This window comes from Thalassophryne amazonica, chromosome 14 (genome assembly GCF_902500255.1).
Source record: "Thalassophryne amazonica chromosome 14, fThaAma1.1, whole genome shotgun sequence".
NCBI classification, from domain to species: domain Eukaryota; kingdom Metazoa; phylum Chordata; class Actinopteri; order Batrachoidiformes; family Batrachoididae; genus Thalassophryne; species Thalassophryne amazonica.
The window spans coordinates 34,818,772-34,838,615 of NC_047116.1; the positions used below are offsets into that span (position 1 = coordinate 34,818,772).

A 19,844-nucleotide genomic window follows, 5' to 3' on the forward strand; every position below is an offset into this window, starting at 1 on the left:
TATCCATTCTTGTCACTCCCAAAGAGAATCTCAACATCTTCAGTTCTGCCACCTCCAGCTCTGCCTCCTGTTTTTTTGTTAGTGCCACTGTCTCTAAACCATACAACATAGCTGGTCTCACTACTGTTTTGTAAACTTTCCCCTTCACTCTTGCTGATATTCTTCGGTCACAAATCTCTCCTGCCACCTTTCTCCACCCACTCCACCCTGCCTGCACTCTCTTCTTCACCTCTCTACCACACTCTCCATTACTTTGAACAGTTGACCCCAAATATTTAAACTCATCTACTTTCACCACTTCTACTCCTTGTAACTGCACTATTCCACTGGGCTTCCTCTCGTTCACACACATGTACTCAGTCTTGCTTCTACTGACTTTCATTCCCCTTCTCTCCAAAGCATATCTCCACTTCTCCAGACTAGACTCAACTTGCTCTCTACTCTCACTACAGATCACAATGTCATCTGCAAACATCATAGTCCATGGGGACTCCTGTCTGATCTCATCTGTCAACCTGTCCATCACCACTGCAAACAAGAAAGGACTCAGAGCTGATCCTTGGTGTAATCCCACCTCCACCTTGAATGAGTCTGTCATTCCGACTGCGCATCTCACCGCTGTCACACTATTTTGTACATGTCCTGCACTACCCTAACATACTTCTCTGCCACTCCAGACTTCCTCATACAATGCCACAACTCTTCCCTTGGCACCCTATCATAAGCTTTTTCTAAGTCCACAAAAACACAATGTAACTCTTTCTGTCCTTCTCTGTACTTTTCCAACAGTATTCTCAGAGCAAACATTGCATCTGTAGTGCTCTTTCTCGGCATGAAACCATATTGCTGCTCACAGATCTTCACCTGTTTTCTAAGCCTAGCTTCTACTACTCTTTCCCATAACTTCATGCTGTGGCTGATCAGCTTTATGCCTCTGTAGTTACTGCAGCTCTGCACATCACCCTTGTTCTTGAAAATAGGAACCAGCACACTTCGTCTCCACTCCTCAGGCATCCTCTCACTTTCCAAGATTTTATTAAACAATCTGGTTAGAAACTCTACTGCCATCTCTCCTAGACATTTCCATGCCTCCACTGGAATGTCATCTGGACCAACTGCCTTTCCACTCTTCATCCTCTTCATAGCAGCCCTCACTTCTTCCTTGCTAATCTCTTTTACTTCCTGATTTACTCTCGCCACATCATCCAGCCTTTTCTCTCGCTCATTTTCTTTATTCATCAACTCTTCAAAATATTCCCTCCACCTTCTCAGCACACACTCCTCACTTGTCAGCACATTACCATGTGCATCTTTTACCACCCTAACCTGCTGCACACCCTTTCCAGCTCTGTCCCTTTGTCTGGCCAATCGGTACAACTCCTTTTCTCCTTCCTTACTATTCAACTTCTTGTACAGCTCGCAATATGCCTTTTCCTTTGCTTTTGCCACTTCTCTTCTCGCCTTACGCCGCATCTCCTTGTACTCCTGTCTACTTTCTTCATCTCTCCGACTATCCCAAAACGTTTTCGCCAACCTCTTTCTCCTTATGCTTTCCTGGACCTCTTGATCCCACCACCAAGTCTCCTTGTCTTCCTTCCACTGTCCAGATGTCATACCCAGTACTGCCCTAGCTGTCTCCCTCACCACATCTGCAGTACTTTTCCAGTTGTCCAAAATTGCTTCCCCTCCAACTAGTGCTTCTCTCACCTGCTCGCTAAATTTCACACAACAGTCTTCCTCCTTCAGCTTCCACCATCTGATCCTTTGTTGAGCTCTCACTCTCTTCTTCTTCTTTACCTCTAAAGTCATCCTACAAACAACCATCCTATGCTGTCTAGTGACACTCTCTCCTGCTACCACCTTACAGTCTGTGATTTCTTTTAGCTTGCATCTCCTATAAAGAATGTAGTCCACCTGTGTGCACCTTCCTCCACTCTTATATGTTACCCTGTGCTCCTCCCTTTTCTTAAAGTAGGTATTCACTACAGCCATTTCCATCCTTTTTGCAAAATCAACTACCATCTGTCCTTCCCCATTCCTATCCTTGATACCATATCTACCCATTACTTCCTCATCACCTCTGTTCCCTTCACCAACATGCCCATTGAAGTCTGCTCCTATCACCACTCTTTCATGCTTGGGCACACTCTCCACCACCTCATCTAATACACTCCAGAAATCTTCTTTCTCCTTCATCTCACAACCTACCTGTGGGGCATATGCACTGATGATATTCATCATCACCCCTTCAATTTCCAACTTCACACTCATCACCCTGTCAGACACTCGCTTAACCTCCAACACACTTTTAACATACTCTTCCTTTAAAATGACCCCAACACCATTTCTCTTCCTGTCCTCACCATGGTACAACAACTTGTACCCACCGCCGATGCTCCTGCTCTTACTTCCCTTCCACTTGGTCTCTTGCACACACAATATGTCTACCTTTCTCCTCTCCATCATATCAGCCAGCTCTCTCCCTTTACCAGTCATACTACCAACATTCAAAGTCCCCACTCTCATTTCCACCCTTCTAGTTTTCCTCTTCTCCCGCTGTTCGTGGCAACGTTTTCCTCCTCTTCTTCGTCGTCTTCGCCCAGCAGTAGCCCAATTTCCACCGGCACCCTGTTGGGCAACAGCACCGGTGGCGGACGTTGTTAACCCGGGCCGCGACCGATCCGGTATGGGAATTCGATTCTGAGTCTGCATAGTTGGGTTGGCTTGTTTTACGCCGGATGCCCTTCCTGACGCAACCCTCCTCATTTATCCGAGCTTGGGACCGGCACTCAGAATGTAGTGGCTGCACACCCCATGTGGCTGAGTTAAGATAGCAGGCATACACTGTGTCCTCTAAATATGTTCTCAATTTCTAAAATAGATATCAATGTCAAATATGGTACAGCTAAACTCTGAATGTCAATATAATCCTCCCCTGCTCGGCCTGCATGCTTTTTCAGATGATCCGTGTGCTACATTGAGTTAAACTTGAACTAAAAAGTTAATTAATGTATCAGTTTACTTTAGCACTTTGGTTAGAGCAAAGAAAACACACAACAGAGAAGCCTGTACAGTGTTGTGCAAGACTGTGCAAGCAGGGTGACAAACTTTCTTTCTGGAATAATCAGCTGCATTGTTCACAGCTCTGTTGCTGCGGCACTTATCACAGAAGTGGATCAGTGATGTCTGCGGCCTCACACCTTCACACAGGCTGCCCGACGCGGCCACACGAAGGCCACCGACTGCCAGAGGACACAAAACCTGCACGTGACTCAAGCATTCTGCAAATATGTCAATCTAATTACAGCTAATTCCACTCTGCATGGAAACAGACACACTCTGATATAAAGACACCTGCAGGCTTGCATGTGCTCACGCTGTTAATCACACCAACACAAATGTGCGCCCTCTCTGGGCTGTGAAGTTCGCACTTTAGTAAAGGTATTCGGCAGCTGAAACAGGCACCTTCACTTGTCTGATGGCAAACGAGCTAATCCATTCCCCAACGAAAGTGGGTAAATGTAAATTGCACAAATACAGTGCATGTGTTATAGTTTGCATACATGCAGCCATGTGTGAAGCTTGTGCATGCACGCCTGTCATTCTGAGGGATTAAACCAGGCATGGCTTGTTCCATCTCCAAATGGGGTGGGAAAGAGAGGCAGAGAAAAGAAGGAGGGGAGTGGAACAAAGGGTGAGTGAAAGACAGTGTAGTTGCCATGTTACTGTAATAAGTCAAGAGGGGAGGTGTGGAATGACATAAGGAGGAGGCACGTAAGAAGTCAAGAGGAAAAAAGACAATCACCACATTGTGTCCACCAACTCTGAGCCTTTGACAGCCTTGAATTAGTTTGTTTTCTGAACTCCCACATGCAACTAGTGTGCAAACACAATAAAGCCTATATTGTGAATGTTAAATTTGTCAGAAAGAATTTAAAGCAAAGCCAGTGACATATTTATGTACATTAGCACCCCAATAATGTTAAAAATCTTTGTTTGACTTTTGATCAGACTCCTTCCTTTGATGATGAACATATCAAAGATGTAATAACATTGTCTTTTTTCATTAGAAAAATATTGCAATGATGAGACCAGTTTCATCTGTGGCTGATGCTGAGGTTGTGATTTATATTTTTGTATGATCCAGAACTCATTATTGCTTTCTGGCCACCCAATAAAACATGAGAAGTCTTCAGATGGTTCAGAATGTGATTGTTCAAATACTGACTGGAAGTGAGAAATTTGATCATATTATGCCACTGATCGAGAAGGGCGGATGGGGGTCACACACACACCCACACACCACATTCACTCATGCACTACATACCTTCTGTCTTGCAAGAATAAATTGCATATATGTTCATAAATGGTTCTGCCAGTGTGGCACTTACCATTACTATATATGCAGACAGGGGGGGAAAAAAAATATTATGCCACTGATGGCTTCTTTACACCGGCTGCCTGTTCACAGAAGAGTAGATTTAAATGTTCAGTTTTTAATCCCTTTGTATATCCCATCGATGGGAAATTTCACTTTTTATTTGTGAGATACTGACAAGCCAAAATGAGGCTGGTGGTAGGGGGTTAACCGAGAAAATTCTGAAAGGTTGTGCACCCTCTTATGCGGCAAAGTTGGTGCAGCCATATGTGCCGGCACGTACCCTACAATTTCCAGAGGACTGTGTGTTGTGCTCCGAAGGTCAAGCGGTGGCACAGCAAAGTGCGAGCATATCGTGTACCAGCTGTGTAGAACAGTTTACCAACTGAAATGAAGCAGTAGGGTTCTGTATTTTTAAATCCAGACTAAAAAACATTCTTATTTCCTACTGTGTGCAATCAATGAGGGTGCATAGTTACAAAAGTTTATTTTTTAGTTTTTTAATTAGCTTTTAAATTTTGAGGTTTTTTTTTTTATCTATTGTTGTAATTACTTTATGTGCACAATGCTGTGTTGTTGCTTTACTATTAGTACTACTTCTGTTAAACCCTTTGATTCTTGAGAAAGCACTATATAAATAACAACAACAATAATAATTTTTATTCATCATACTAATTTGCATATCTATGTCATCATACCTACCTTTGCTGTTGACAAGTCATGTTGTGATAATGACATCATGCAAAGAGGCGGTGTCCCTTCAAAACTGACCAATCATGGCTCACAATAACCTTTCCTTTCCTCTGGCCAAAACAGTCAACAGCAACCGCTAACATAACCTCTTTGATTACAGTCCTCACAAGCTCTCAAATGAGCCCCATTTGTTCTGATCCGTTGTGTTTTTACTGAGCTGACACAAAGTATTTTTCTTCTTCAAAAAATCGATTTCACACTATTAACTTTAGCAATGTTCTCCTTGGTTACCATGGCAACCATCTAAATGTCTATTTGTCTGCTTTATTTAAGCAATGTTAACCCTGATTATGGTTATAATTTGTTACTGAATTATATCATTGATGTACATTCAGCACAATGCATCAAATAATGTAGGATTCAGTTAATTTCCACATCTAATTTATTATGCGTATTAGTATAAACATGCTCATTCATTTGAAAATCTTGACAAATAAATATCTGAATGTGGTTAGACATATGTTGCATTCATTTAAATAAGCCATTATTTTGGACATCTGTGTTGATGAAATTTGATTCTGAGGTTTACCCGTGCATCACACTAAAAATAATTAGCACAGTAGCACAGTGTCCTATGACTGTTGGGATAGGCTCCAGCCGTCTTTATAGGGGTAAGCAGGTACAGAAAAGGAATGAATGAATGAATAAATGTCATCTTGTAGGATTCCTGAATGCAAAAGCAGGTTTTAAGGTTCTACTGCTGACTTAGAGAATACTAAATGGTTGAACTTTTTGACTCTTATGCACCATCACTTGACCTGTGGTCTCATGATGCAGGGTTAAGCCACCTTGACACTTGCACGAATTGGATCGTGGCGAGGCTGCCACTCACGCGAACTAGTCGTGAATACTGTGCAACCTATTCGCAAACACTGCGTGTCACTGCACGTCATTGCTCGCAGGGACTCGCACAGTTTATGCCCAGTTTACAATGAGTCAAGTGTCAAGGTGGCTTTACTCTGTGTTCCTCAGAAGTCAGCAGGATGCAGACTTTTTGCTCATCATTCTACTTTCTGAAATAATCACCTGGTTGACATGAATTAAAATGAGTAGAATTCTCATTAACATGCAAATACGTATAAGCATCAATTAACAATGAAATGTAATCAGCTCCATTCCTCCACAGGTAGTAACTGTGGTGTAAGCATGAACTGTCTACTCTGTATTGTGTTCATTATGTCCATAGGGACAGATGCAAGCAAGATAAAATAATGTACTGCACACTAGGTACAGACTAGTGGAGCATAAAAGTGATAACATGACAATAAGTTTTTTTTAAAGAAAAAGTTATCAAAGACGATTTTGAAATGCATTTCAGCAGTGTGTGACGGTCCAGAGGCACAAGAAAAAGCACAGAATTTCAGATTAGGTTTGCCTCCTTCCTCTGGCTCCACTACAGTTGCTCTTGTTTTATCTTGGCATTCCACTGATGCAGCCAAATCAGTGACGCATCAGGCAACTTGCTACAGCTGGAATACCCAGCATTGACCTCTGACCCTGGTTAAGGGGCTAAAATGGCAGGAATGTGCCATTACACAGCTCCATTATTTGGAGACATAACGGGTGTCACTGCACGAAAGCCCTCATGCAGGGTTAGATTATTACCAATACGAACAACAGCCACAGCCACATGAAATCTTTACTTCACAAACAGAAAGTGGAAATCTAAAATTAAAATGGCTACCTAGAGTGTTAGTATCAAGTGTCTACCATGTACTGTTTTATTAAGGAGTTATCCTGTTCACAAGAAACATTACCACCTTCTCATTAATATGCAAATATACGTACAAAACAACCTTAACTTCTAACCAGTTTATCTATACCCAAGGGGAAACATACTGAACACCTAGTGCAAGCATCAAGTGTCTACAACCAAAGTTTTACAAGAATATGTCCAAAGTCAGACGAAGGCATAAAGACAAACTATCATAATATATAACATAAATTGTAGAAATAAATATAACACAATGCTAAAATACCCTCGGCTGTATGAGCATTGTGTTCTTTCTAATTTGTAGTTATTTAAATAATTTTTAAGATCCTATTGTCTTACGTACAATTTGTACATGCTCAGTTCATGAAAGAACCGCTATCAAATCAATCAATCAAAAACAATATGTTTTAATGGCATCTGCAGGAGGCTTTGCGTGTGTACATGAGCTTTTGACAAGAGCAGAAGTTGTGCAAATCAAGGAATATTTGTAGATCACCCTCTGTGCATTTGCAGGTATTAATAAGAAAAATTTAACTCCATAGGAAGCTAGCTTTGAGTTAGCCAAAGTTATTAGGTTCCAAAAACAGCATTTTTGTTGTGTGGGCCGCTGAAGAGGAGGTACTGCTGGCCCACCACCACCAGAGGGCGTCCTGCCTGGAGTGCGGGCTCCAGGCACCAGAGGGCGCTGCCGCCTCACAGGAGCAGCCTGGGTGACAGCTGTTGCTTATCACCGACGACAGCTGTCATCAATCATCATATGGTATATCAGCAAGACGGCATCTCCACCTCATTGCCGAGATATCGTTCTACCTGAAAGGTAATATCCTCAGCCTGACAGCTTGATTGAAAGCCTTTTTTTGTGATTTTGTGAGTGATAACAGACTTTTTCTCCAACGAGAGGTGGAGGTAGCTTCCCTGCCGTGCAGATTGCTGGGTGCAGACGCACCCACGTTTAACTGTGTTTTTGTTCCTCGCCAGCAGTACCAGGTCCGACACGCGGAGGCAGTGGCCACCTGGGAGTTCGGGACTTGGCGGCTCCAGTATTCCCGGGGTCTGGTGGCGGAGGAAATCGTGTGGTTCCGGTTCTGCTTTGGACAGGCATCTCCTATCCTCGAGCCTGCCCACACGACACCTTGTAATTTGACCTTCGATCTATCGTGTGATCTGTTGTGTTTGTTGTGCACGTTCGCAACAGTAAAGTGTTGTTATTTGACCTATTCCATTGTCCGTTCATTTGCGCCCCCTGTTGTGGGTCCGTGTACTTACACTTTCCCAACAATTTTCAGTTTTAGAAGTGTCTATTTCTCACTAGCTTTTACATAATAAATGACAAAGAGGTTATATTAACACACAAATGAAACAGAGTTTTGCAGCTAGCTAAACCAGCCTATGACGTCATCACGATGACGTCGGTGAAATGTCTTTGAAATCACTTCAGAGGTGTTATTATGTTCCAAAAACAGCATTTTCCATTTTGGACGTGTTTATGCCTCACTAGCTTTTACATAATATATGAAAAACATGATATATAAGTGAAGCAAGTGAAGTAATTTTAGACAGACCTGCCACTGATGTCACGGCACAACTCTACTCTTATTGGCTGTCAACCCTGCGCCTCAAAAAAAAAAAAAAAAAAAAAGGAAAAAAAAGAAAAAACTTGAACAAATTAAAACAGAATGTGACTTTTCAACCTCTTAAAATACCTCTTAGCTTAGGTCAAGGTTAGCCATCTTTGAACTTGTCCAAGGTCTGTGTCCCAAGAATGTTCCCTGTGAATTTGAAGACTCTGGCAGTAATATTACTGGACATATGCTGAGCACAGACAGACGGATGGACAGACGCAAAGCCTTCGCAATACCCGATGGCCATATTTGATGGCCTTGGATAAAAATGACTCTGCACTAGTTACTATTACACTGCAAAATCAATACATAAATAGCCTCCCAATAATTAGCTTTGAGGAATGACAAATATGAATAACAAGGAGGTTTAACTTTGCATAAGTTGATCTTGATGACCTGCGGCAGGTTTTCTGACAATTACTGCGCAGTGAAATACATGACCTACCTTATCCATGTTTGGCTTGATGCAGCGCACAAAGAAAGGGTTGGAGGCACTGAGTGTGGCCATCAGGGAATGAAGGGAATCCTGAAACACAATAAGAGCTTGAGGACAAAGATAGAAAATGGCTTTCAGCCCAAACGTGTTCATTCATGCCCGTTTATTTATGCTAATGTGGAACTCCCTGGAAAAGATGTGATTTAAATAACAATCAGCAGATTTATATACAATAAACACATTCACTGTCTTGACTGAAATAATAATAAAAAAAAATACAGATCAGGCCAAAAGTTCAAGTCTGCACAGGATTTATGTTATTATTTGTTGAGTACTTTTGTCTTCTGGATCCCACTGCGTGCTTACGGCGTCTTACTCAGCCCTTATTTACCTAAACACACACACGCACGCGTGCGCACACACACACACACACCGAGGACCCTTGAACCTATCCAGCTATGTCAGCCTCCCTCTCCTCCCCGCCTCAGACACTCTGTCTCCAGCAAGGCCTTTCCTGGCAGAGCTGAGTGTGATTGGCCCCTGGTTGGCCCCTCGCTACCCAGCCATCAACCCTAAACCCCTGGTTTCAGGAACTGTAGGCCAAGGCAGTCTGCCAAATCCTCTTCTCCCCTGCTCCTTCTCTCCACACTGCAGTTAGGACATGCTAAGTTGAGCCCACAAATACAAACCCCCTCACCACCATCCCCGGCTCACAACCGTATATTTCATACATCCCATCAACCACTATCCCTCTGAGGATCAAATTCACAGATTGCCCTCTCTTTCCACTCTGTCTCTTCCTCATTCCTATCCTCCTTCATGTCAGTGCTCTCCTGAAAGCACTCATCACGCAAAGATAGAGAGAGAGCCAAATGTTGAGGGGTTAGCATGTGTAGCCATATGAGGGAGACAATTAGTTTGCCGTCCATGGGATGGTGCAATTCTGCAATTGAGTGTGTGGAGCTAATGCCGCAATTTTACCCTGAACTGAGAGCTGACTGTGGGCTTGCGTCTGGCCGTCCCCATCTTCAGGGTCTCGTCTCCACTTCTGCTACCCACTCGCTCAAAAAGGTCATAGATGAAATCGAGCCTGCAGACACATACCGCAGCACAGGGCCCGTGATGGTACATAAATGCAATGAAAGCAAGTCATGCATCATGTAGAAATCAGAGCTACGGTGTGCTTACCTGCTGTCTTTGAGAATGAAGAGGATGTCGTCTCTGAAAGTGTCTCTGTTCTTCTCCAAGATCCCCCGTACATCATAGAGGACCTAACAACAATGTCAAAAACAAAACTCGTGATCTGTGTGGAGGGCGTGTGTACATACAGTATGTATATACACCAAAGTGTAACAGCAATCTGCTTACACAGTCATCAGAAAACAGACTATAATCATATTCAATTATTTAGGACATTTATCAAAACAAAAGCTTCATCATTAGTCATTTTGTCAAAATGTAAGTATCTGGTAATTTTTCTTTGTTTTATAGTCTTGGACATTAGGTCAGACAAATATCTGAATTATCCTCTGGGAAACTGTGATTAGTATTTCTCATTATTTGGTAAGCTAAAATTAATACATTTATCTTAAAAACAACCAACACACTTAATTGTATTGTAAAGAATTGTTAGCCCTAATAAGCATACGTAACTAATTTTAAACATTCTGTTCCCAACCTGGGGTCCGACACCCCCCGCCCCTTAGGGGGCGCTAATGATCACAGGGGGTCCTGAGGGTTTCTCTGCTCCGACGTTATCAAGATTAACACACTTACTTCACAGTCAAAATGAATTAAAAACATAATTTTCTTTGGAGGAACCAGGGGGATAAAACGTTAATTCCCCTGACCCCCACACACCCTCTTCAAAACTTTATTTTGTTAGTAGGGGAGTATGTGGGTGGGTTCCATGAAAAAAAAAAAAAAAAGGTTGGGAACAATCTTAACAGACACTGGTTTAAGTTGAGATTCCATATTGTTGCAAGCAATACTACAGACTAAATTCCATTCCAGCTCTGATACATCGGCACTTTGTGTTAATTCTGTGTCTAGAGTGGCAATGAACTGCAAGTGTTTAGTGCTGTTGTGTCAAACCAAAAAGCTGTTGGTTTGAAACCCATCTTTCTACTTTTGTAATTCACATGTTTTTTTAACGATCTGGAAAGAAATAGATTTAAGAATATTGTTCCACATAAACCAAAAACTTATTCTTTTTTGTATATACAAGTATGGATACTTGTTTATTAGGACAGTATTTGAAGGTCTGTGATCTGCAAATCCTAATCAAGTTCATGACAAGAGGAGAGGATTCTAACAGAACAGACTTTTAATATAAAGGTGACATTTTAACTCATCACATTAGTTGTCTATGTGTGTTTTAGATTCAAGACAGTAGGGAAGGGCCATAAATACCGAATCTTGAATTAATGTTTTTACACAAGAGCATGCATCCATTTGGAACCACGTTTCTGGATTTAAATTGCAGAGGCAGCAGGTTAAAAGTAAGGGCTCACAGCTGTTCCTCTCCCCAGCCGCACCTCCCAGCTCTTCCTGGGTGATCCCAAGGAGTTCCCCAGCCAGATGGGACAATTATCAAGTTCAGTGTGTTCTAAATGTACCCAGAATCTCCTACCAGTTGTGCATGCTCAGCAGAACTCGAAAGGAAGGTGAGCAAGACAAAGTCTTATGCTCACTTTCGTGGATATGCATCCTGGAATTCCACAATTTAAAGCGTTGTCTGTACCTTGGAAACATTAGAGGGTCAGGGAACGTTTTTTTTTTTTTTTTTTTTTTTTAATTATGGCAGGATTATAAAGAGGTCTGAAAATTTTTCCTCTTCATCATGATACTTTGGTTATGCTTTGCTGTACCGTGGAGCTGACAGTGTTGTTGTGCATGCAGTGACATAGCCGGGAGGTATTCCAGGAGCACCAAGGTTGTGCTAAACACAACAGTACAACAGCTGTTTCTGCAGATGTCAGATGGTCGAAGTCCTGCCTGTTATGTCATCAAACTGTGCACGAAATCACATTTGTGGGCAATTCTGAGCTTCGTGCGGTTATATTCTGGGATGCATATCTGTCAGAATAGTTAGTGAGAATCTGGTTTAAATTTAAACGGGTTTCTTGGAAAGAATTCATATGGATTGCATTCACGCAAGCAGTGTGTTTCTGTGCACTAGAGCAGCCAGGGCTGGAAATGTGTGTATTGTTTTTGAGTAGAGTGAAGGGCCTCTGCAGTAACGCGGTCACCTGTCGAGATCTGTTCAGCCTTCATCTTAGCTACATGACATTCCTCTGCCAACAGGAGGATCCCACAATTATACCTTCTGAACATGTGTTTGCGCTTCCATGAGTGTATGCAGTCGTGACAAAAATAAAAAGCATTGTGCAGAAAGTAATATGCATGTACATAATAGGCAAACAAACACATTTGTGTACCTATTTGTATATTATAATCTAGTGTGGGGTGGGGTAGGGGCAAACCTGCAGGCTCTTGGGAGTGGGACCCACCCTGGGTAACACATATATTTTCAAATCACAGACACACTAATTACAGCCTATTCCTTTGTTGCTGAAATAGATTCATATACAATAGACTCTGTGTGTTAGTCAATGCCAGGTTTGATTATCGCTGCGTAGTCTTGTAATTCTACAGGGGAATGGGACCATCAAAGAGAATTACACCCAGCACGAAGGCAGAGTTCAACAATCAACCATCCAGTAAATACAGTTACAATTCATCGACCAACAGTTCTTGCTTCTTTGCAAATTATTCACTGCAAGACATAAATCTCTAAATGTGTCCAGCAGAGTTCACGAGGTGAAGCCATCATTGTTTGTTGTTAAAGAGTTCATATCAGGCAAAAGAGAATCAGCTAAAATTAACTACATTTCCTGGCTGTGCACAGATAATCAAATCTATGGGAGGATGCTACAATTTCCCCCACTGAAGTCATGGCACTGTTTCAGATAACAGAAGAATCTTTCAGAGCCAGAGAGAGACAGACAGTGAGACAGACAGAGAGAGGAGGAGGCTCTCTGGGCAGGAAGACAAGCCTGAGAGAGAGAGAGAGAGAGAGAGAGAGAGAGAGAGAGAGAGAGAGAGAGAGAGACAGAGACAGAGACAGAGACAGAGACAGAGACAGAGAGAGAGAGAGAGAGAGAGAGAGAGAGAGAGCAACTGGCTGGCCTGCCCATCCTCTCTGGAGTAAACCGTTACCATAGACATCTGGGCCAGACTTGTGACTGGGCCGCTGCGCTCACAGTGAGCACATTGTCTGAGGCTCTCTTCGTAAGGTCATTCTGTAACAATCTTTGGCCTCTGTCGGGTGTCGCCAGCCCCCCCCCCCCCCCCCCCCAACCCCCCAACACATACACATATCCAATTCAATCCCTATCACTTTTTCTGTGTTGTCGTATCCAGATCTAGACTCTTGTTTGGTCTCCTCTAACATTTTCTACACAGGTGTCAGGACTACAGACCACAGCTATAGTTAACAGGATAACTTTGGTTTGAGCGTTTGTTTAAGGGATATTTTTGTAGACTAGGCAGTGGTTTTCATAACGGATGACTTGTGTGTGGACATTAAAATGTATAACCGGCATATTGTCTCGTAACAGATTCACCATAGGTGGACCTAATTTCACCAGGCTAGGTGCTATTAAGTGCTAACCTGGTGCAAACACATAAATTGAATAATACTAAAATTTCACTCAAAGGAAACACCAGAGCACCAACGTCCTTGATGGTCCGTTAGTACAAAGAACTGCACAGCAAGCCATATCATCTCATATATTTGTACGAAAATGCACAGAAAGAACAAACAGTCAACTTGACCGGGTCAAGACCACAGCAGCTAGCAACCATTGTTAGCGAGACTGACTCAGCACTCAGCTGTCACTCAAAGAGACCACACCCCTATCTAGTCTTAACTTTAGAATCAGAACCAGCATAGCTTTTATTCACCAAGTATCCACAGAATACAAGGAATTTGACTTCGGTTTATGACTTAAAATAGCTTATAACACCCCTCTACAGTTGTCCAGAAAGCCCCTTTCACACTGGGCCTGTGTAGGGCTGCATTGTGCTGCATATCTTGTACACAAGAATGGCTGCATAAGTTGCGCGCAGGTGGGAGCTTGGCAAGAACGCGCACGGGGGGAGAAACTTGGCTCCATGACGCTCTGGACACGCAGATGGATCTGATACATTGGAAAAGTCAGAATACATTATTTCCAGGAGTTAATAGACTTTATTTAACGTGCCACAATCGTGAGAGAACTTGAGGTGAAGGCAGAGCTGCAGCCGACGAGGGCATGCGATCTGTCCATCAGGAGTTATCGTGGAGGCGGACATGTCCTCTTGCTGGTGATACATCTGTGAGGAGTTATAGTGGACACGTCCTCTCGCTTAATTTTTTGCATTCATTTTGTGGACCCCTTTGCATCCCTCAGCTTATTGCCACATAGGGCAGTGCATAAACTCAGCGTAGTCGGGTATGCTGCATTATGCAACTCCATGTTGGCCCAGCGTGAAAGGGGCTGAAGGGGGAAAGCTAGCTATAGAGACCAAATCTTTTTAGTAGCGGGCTGTAAACATATTTATTTCTGATGTAAATTGGGAGAATTAAACATGGGCACTACAAGGAGTGACTCGCATCAGCAGCCATTCATGGAAGTGCAAGATTTTGTTTGTTTCATTTGTCAGGACAAGAAGCTGGGGCTTGGGTCAAGACTAAAGCCCATTCTTTCATCAAGTGTGTGAACGTGAAGAAGTATGTAGATGTGATATCTCTATCCTCCCGGATTTTGGCAAGCAGTTTCCACTACCTAACCAACAACTACCTCACTTCCCCACACAGACAGAAGGAGGCGCGTGATTTTGTGTGTGTGTGTGTGTGTGTGTGTATGTATGTGTATAAATGTGGTGTCGGTTACCTCTCCAGCATAGTGTTTGATGCCAAACTGGTGGTCAGTCACTCTGGGCTTCACATAGTATGAGTTTGTCTGAGGACACATGACAAAACTGCTTACTTTTTCAAATTCACCAAGTTAGGATAGGTGGGAAAATTAAGACATTACCAATCAGAGAGGATTCTACATGACAGAAAGAAAAAGACAAAGAAAAAAATAAATACAACACAAACCCAACATATTTATGGAAGTTGTTTTCTGGGATTTATACATTTATACATATGAGTAAAACGTGTACATGATTTGTGTAGGAGATAATCAAATTTGTTTCTTTTTTATTGTTTTTGGCAGCAAGACTTCATGATAGAATAATGACGAAACTGAATACCACATGCAACCCTAGGCAAATATGTTTTTTATTAGATTAACAGTAAAAGTTAGAAAATTTGACATTTGAAGATGTTGATTTAAAACAACTGCCAGGAGAATTTTGTTCATTTTATTTGCAATTCCAAAAAACAAAACAACAACAACAACAAACAGGAGAAATGGATTAGTAAATAACACATTTATCAATATGATGATGTTGGAAAAACGCGATAGTTTATCCAGAACAGTTCAGTTTTAATGGTAAAGGATCGCCACAAGATATTTATTTTGCAGTCTTTAATACATATTAGCCTCATAAATTATTTGATATTCAGAAGTCTTTAATGACTTTTTCAGCCCTTTTTTGATGATGCCAAAGATTCTACATCATACTGTACTTCTTCCAAACATCAATCAGATATGCGCTGCAACAGTTTGTGTTATAGCTGTGAAATCAAAGTACGTACTAAGTAGACAAACAATATACTGCAATCACAAAATCAAATTCATAATTACCTCATACGAGGTCTGTGAGAAAAGTATCCAACCTTTTTATTTTATGCAAAAAATATATGGATTTGATTCATATGTTTTTACGTCAGCCAAGCTTGAACCGCTGTGCGCATGCGTGAGTTTTTTCACACCTGTCGGTTGCGTCATTCGCCTGTGGGCAGGCTTTGAGTGAGCACTGGTCCACCCCTCTCGTCGTTTTTTTTCATTGCGAGGAAATGGCGGAATGATTTGGGCTTTGTTCCATCAGAATTTTTTCAGAAACTGTTAGAGACAGGCAGCTGGAAACCATTAGGAAAATTCACATGGCTTTCAGTGAAAATTTTATGGGCTTCACAGAGATTAAGGAGTGTTACTACCGCTTTAAGGACGGCCCACAATGGCGCACAGCGTGCCGCACAGCGTGCCGCGCTCCGAGCCGCGATCGACAGGCAGAAATGACCATTTCATTTCTAAACGGATGGCTGTATGGATCCGGGACCGTCGTGTGCAATTTCTCTGGTTATCACAAGAGCTGGACATCAGCCATTTTCCGGCAGATTTCACTTTTAACAAGAGATTTTGTCATGGAAAGCCGTGTGGAGGCTTCGCGCGTCACGACGGATTCGCTGATGGAGCGAGACAAAGAACACCTCAGTTTTGGAGTGTCAGAGGACAAGTTGGGACATGCCCAGCTCTCCACAATTTCTCTTATACTCACTCGACTGGTAAGCCACTGAAAGCCAAGATAGGCATGTCCCAACTTGTCCCTGACAACCTCTGACACGCCAAAACGGAGGCGTTCTTTGTCTCACTCCATCAGCAGCTCTGTCGTGACGCGCGAAGCCTCCGCGGCTTTCCATGACAAAATCTCTTGATAAAACTGAAATCTGCCAGAAAATGGCTGATGTCCAGCTCTTGTGATAACCAGAGAAATTGCACACAATGGTCCCGGATCCATAAAGCCATCCGTTTAGAAATGAAATGGTCGTTTCTGCCTGTCGATCGCGGCTCGGAGCACGGCGCGCCGTGCGCCATTGTGGGCAGTCCTTAAAGTGGTAGTAACACTCCTTAATCTCTGTGAAGCCCATAAAATTTTCACCGAAAGCCATGTGAATTTTCCGAATGGTTTCCAGCTGCCTGTCTCTAACAGTTTCTGAAAAAATTCTGATGGAACAAAGCCCAAATCATTCCACCATTTCCTCGCAATGAAAAAACGACGAGAGGGGTGGACCAGTGCTCACTCAAAGCCTGCCCACAGGTGAATGATGCAACCAACAGGCGTGAAAAAACTCACGCATGCGCACGAAGGTTCAAGCTTGGCTGACGTAAAAACATATGAATCAAATCCATATATTTTTTGCATAAAATAAAAAGGTCGGATACTTTTCTCACAGACCTCGTACATTGGTTTAGATTGAAATAGACTAGAGGTTTACTATTTTTATAATCTTACCTTTGGAAAATGACAAACCACTCAGGAACCCCTAAAGCACCCACCCCCCTCCCTTCGTTAATGAGCCTTACTAATTTTTAACCAACCATGATACTCAAAGAATAGGGGATAAGGTTCTTGCAGCACTGACAGGAGACTCTTTTTGTTGCTGCCGGTTTTCTTTTTATCCCCTGTGCCAGTTGTAAGGCCAGAAGGGGGATATAGAATTGCACTCTATCTAAGCTTCAGTCACACCTTCATGTGCACGTGACAAATTGAACATAATGTTCACCTACTTTGAACTCAACCTAAATTAATGCATTAGAAATGTCTAAATTTAAGCATGGCACGGGAGCCCCTCCCTTCTTATGGCATGAAATTCAAGGCATAGCGTGACATGAAGTTCATGCTATGGTATGGCTTCATGCCATTACCACAGAACTACAATATTTGACATAGTCTTCAACCACAACAACTGAATAGTGCCTGCATTCTGTGTAATCACTGAGCAAATTGTTCTGTTTGTTAGGAGGGAAATGAGCCGAGAACATATGCATTTTTTTTAAGCTCACACTATTTGACATCTTGCTGTCAGCTTGTATGCACACCCCTGGAAAGAAACAGAAATAATTCTTCCTAAACTTCCTCCACATGTTATCCCATGTCCATGTCGGTGAAGGCTGAGCAGTTGTGGGGTTCGTGTCTTGTCCAAAAGCCCACAGAGAAGACAATGAAAGTCAATGTTATGAACAAAGAATGAGTATTGTGTAAATCTTTTAGACATATTCATCATACCTAAAACTTTTTAAAATAAGGAAAAGCTGCAAAATTTCAAATTTTTATGAATAAATATAAATAAATAGAGAGCATGTAAATCAAATTACATAATCTGTCGGAGTAGGTGTCTTGTAATTTCTAAAAAACATTTTATTATTGAATGATCATCGGCATCAACCTTCAAGCAGTAAAACATTGAAGAAATCAATCTTTCTTTTGTTTATTTTTAATATGAAAATGAGACATCCAATTTGATAATTGACTGATGAAGAAGATGATGATGAAGAAGAACACAAATAAGAAAAGAAAGAATTCTAACAAGATGAAAAATATAAAGGAAAAGAAGAGGAAGGATAAACAACCACAATTTTTGTCAGAATTGTAGGGTACCAAAAACACTGTGCACAGTACGGTAGTTTTTAAAATAGGTTTAAGTCTACAATGCAGAATGCACTTATTAAACTCTAGTTATTCCCATTTGTATTTTATAAATGTTATGTTGCATTCACATGTTGGCTGTAAGTGGCAGGCGGTCAACTGGCAAACTGACTCCAGCTGTGCACCGTTACGGCACTTGCCATTAAGTTAAAAATGTAACTTTTCCCACCTGCCACAGCAACAAACACAAACAAGACATTTTGTCTTTAACAAGGAGAAAAGACAAGCAGCGAGAGATAGACTATTTAAAAGTGACAAATCGCCCGTTTTAAGTAGTGCAGCAGATAACTGAAACAATCATGCAAATGGTGATAAAAACATCAAATTTGGCAGAAATACTCCTCAGACATTCCTCTTTTGAATAAAACCGATTGGCCACTTGAATTTTCAATCGGTGGTCACGTAGGGGTCAACTGAAGAATTACACAGTGGTCAAAACTGAAGCATGCTCCAATCATATTGAAAACTATACCACATTATTTGCTTGATCATAAAGATTCCAAAAAGGTATAGTTTGGACTATCTGTGACTGACTTATATGGCATTATGGGGTAAAAACAGCAAAAATGGTGACAAAGGTCAGTTTCAGTTTGTACAGGGATCAAAAGTTAAAGCTGCTCCAATGTTGATTAGTTGATTTAACAGGGTTTTAAAAAGGAATAGTTTGGACCATGTATCACGTTACGCGGTAACATACGAGGTCTGTTAGAAAAGTATCTGACCTTTTCATTTTTTTCAAAAACCATATGGATTTGAATCACGTGTGATTGCATCAGCCAAGCTTGAACCTTCGTGTGCATGCGTGAGTTTTTTCACGCCTGTCGGTTGCGTCATTCGCCTGTGAGCAGGCTTTGTGTGAGCAGTGGTCCACCCCTCTCGTCGGATTTTTATTGCGAATAAAATGTCTGAATGATTTGGAGCTTTGCTGCATCAAATTTTTCCAGAAACTGTGAGAGACCTCCAGGTGGACACCATTCGGAAAATTCAGATGGCTTTCAGGGACGATTTTATGGGGATTACACAGATTAAGGAGTGCTCCAGCCGGTTTAAAGACCGCCCACAGCATCTGAGAGTGCGGCGCACTCCGAGCGCCGATCGACAGGCTGAAACAACCAGATCATTTCCAACGTGAAGGCTTTGTTGATCCGGAACATCGTCTGACTTACACAACAATGGCAGAAGACGTGGACATCAGTACTTTTTCGGCACATTCCACTGTTACAGGAGTTTTTTTCATGGAAAGAGGAGCAGAGGGATGCGCCACCGTGCCGCTCATGGCGCGGCACAAGACCACCTCCTATAGAAATAAAACTTGATTGATTGACAAGACCACCTCCGTGTTGGTCTCACAGGACGGCTTTCAGACGGCTTTTCAGTCGTGTGACTATCCGAGAAATTGTGCATGAGCTGGACATGCCCCAACATGACCTCTGAGGCTTCATCACGGCGTTGCTTTGCGCCATGCGGCTCCACCGCGACGCGCGGAATTCCTCCGCACGTCTGTCTCAATGTGCCGAA

At 42.2% G+C, this 19,844-nt stretch overlaps 1 protein-coding gene across 1 annotated transcript in view; it reads right to left on the reverse strand.

The window, feature by feature from the left end:
• myo10l3 (myosin X, like 3) overlaps window positions 1-19,844 on the reverse strand; it is a 141,148-nt gene that overhangs the window by 34,013 nt on the left and 87,291 nt on the right. The window contains exons 16-19 of the mRNA XM_034185803.1: window positions 14,843-14,911; window positions 10,092-10,174; window positions 9,885-9,993; window positions 8,913-8,993 (exon numbers count right to left, since the gene is read on the reverse strand). Coding sequence (XP_034041694.1) covers window positions 8,913-8,993; window positions 9,885-9,993; window positions 10,092-10,174; window positions 14,843-14,911 — 342 coding nt within the window. The remainder of the gene's footprint in view (window positions 1-8,912; window positions 8,994-9,884; window positions 9,994-10,091; window positions 10,175-14,842; window positions 14,912-19,844) is intronic.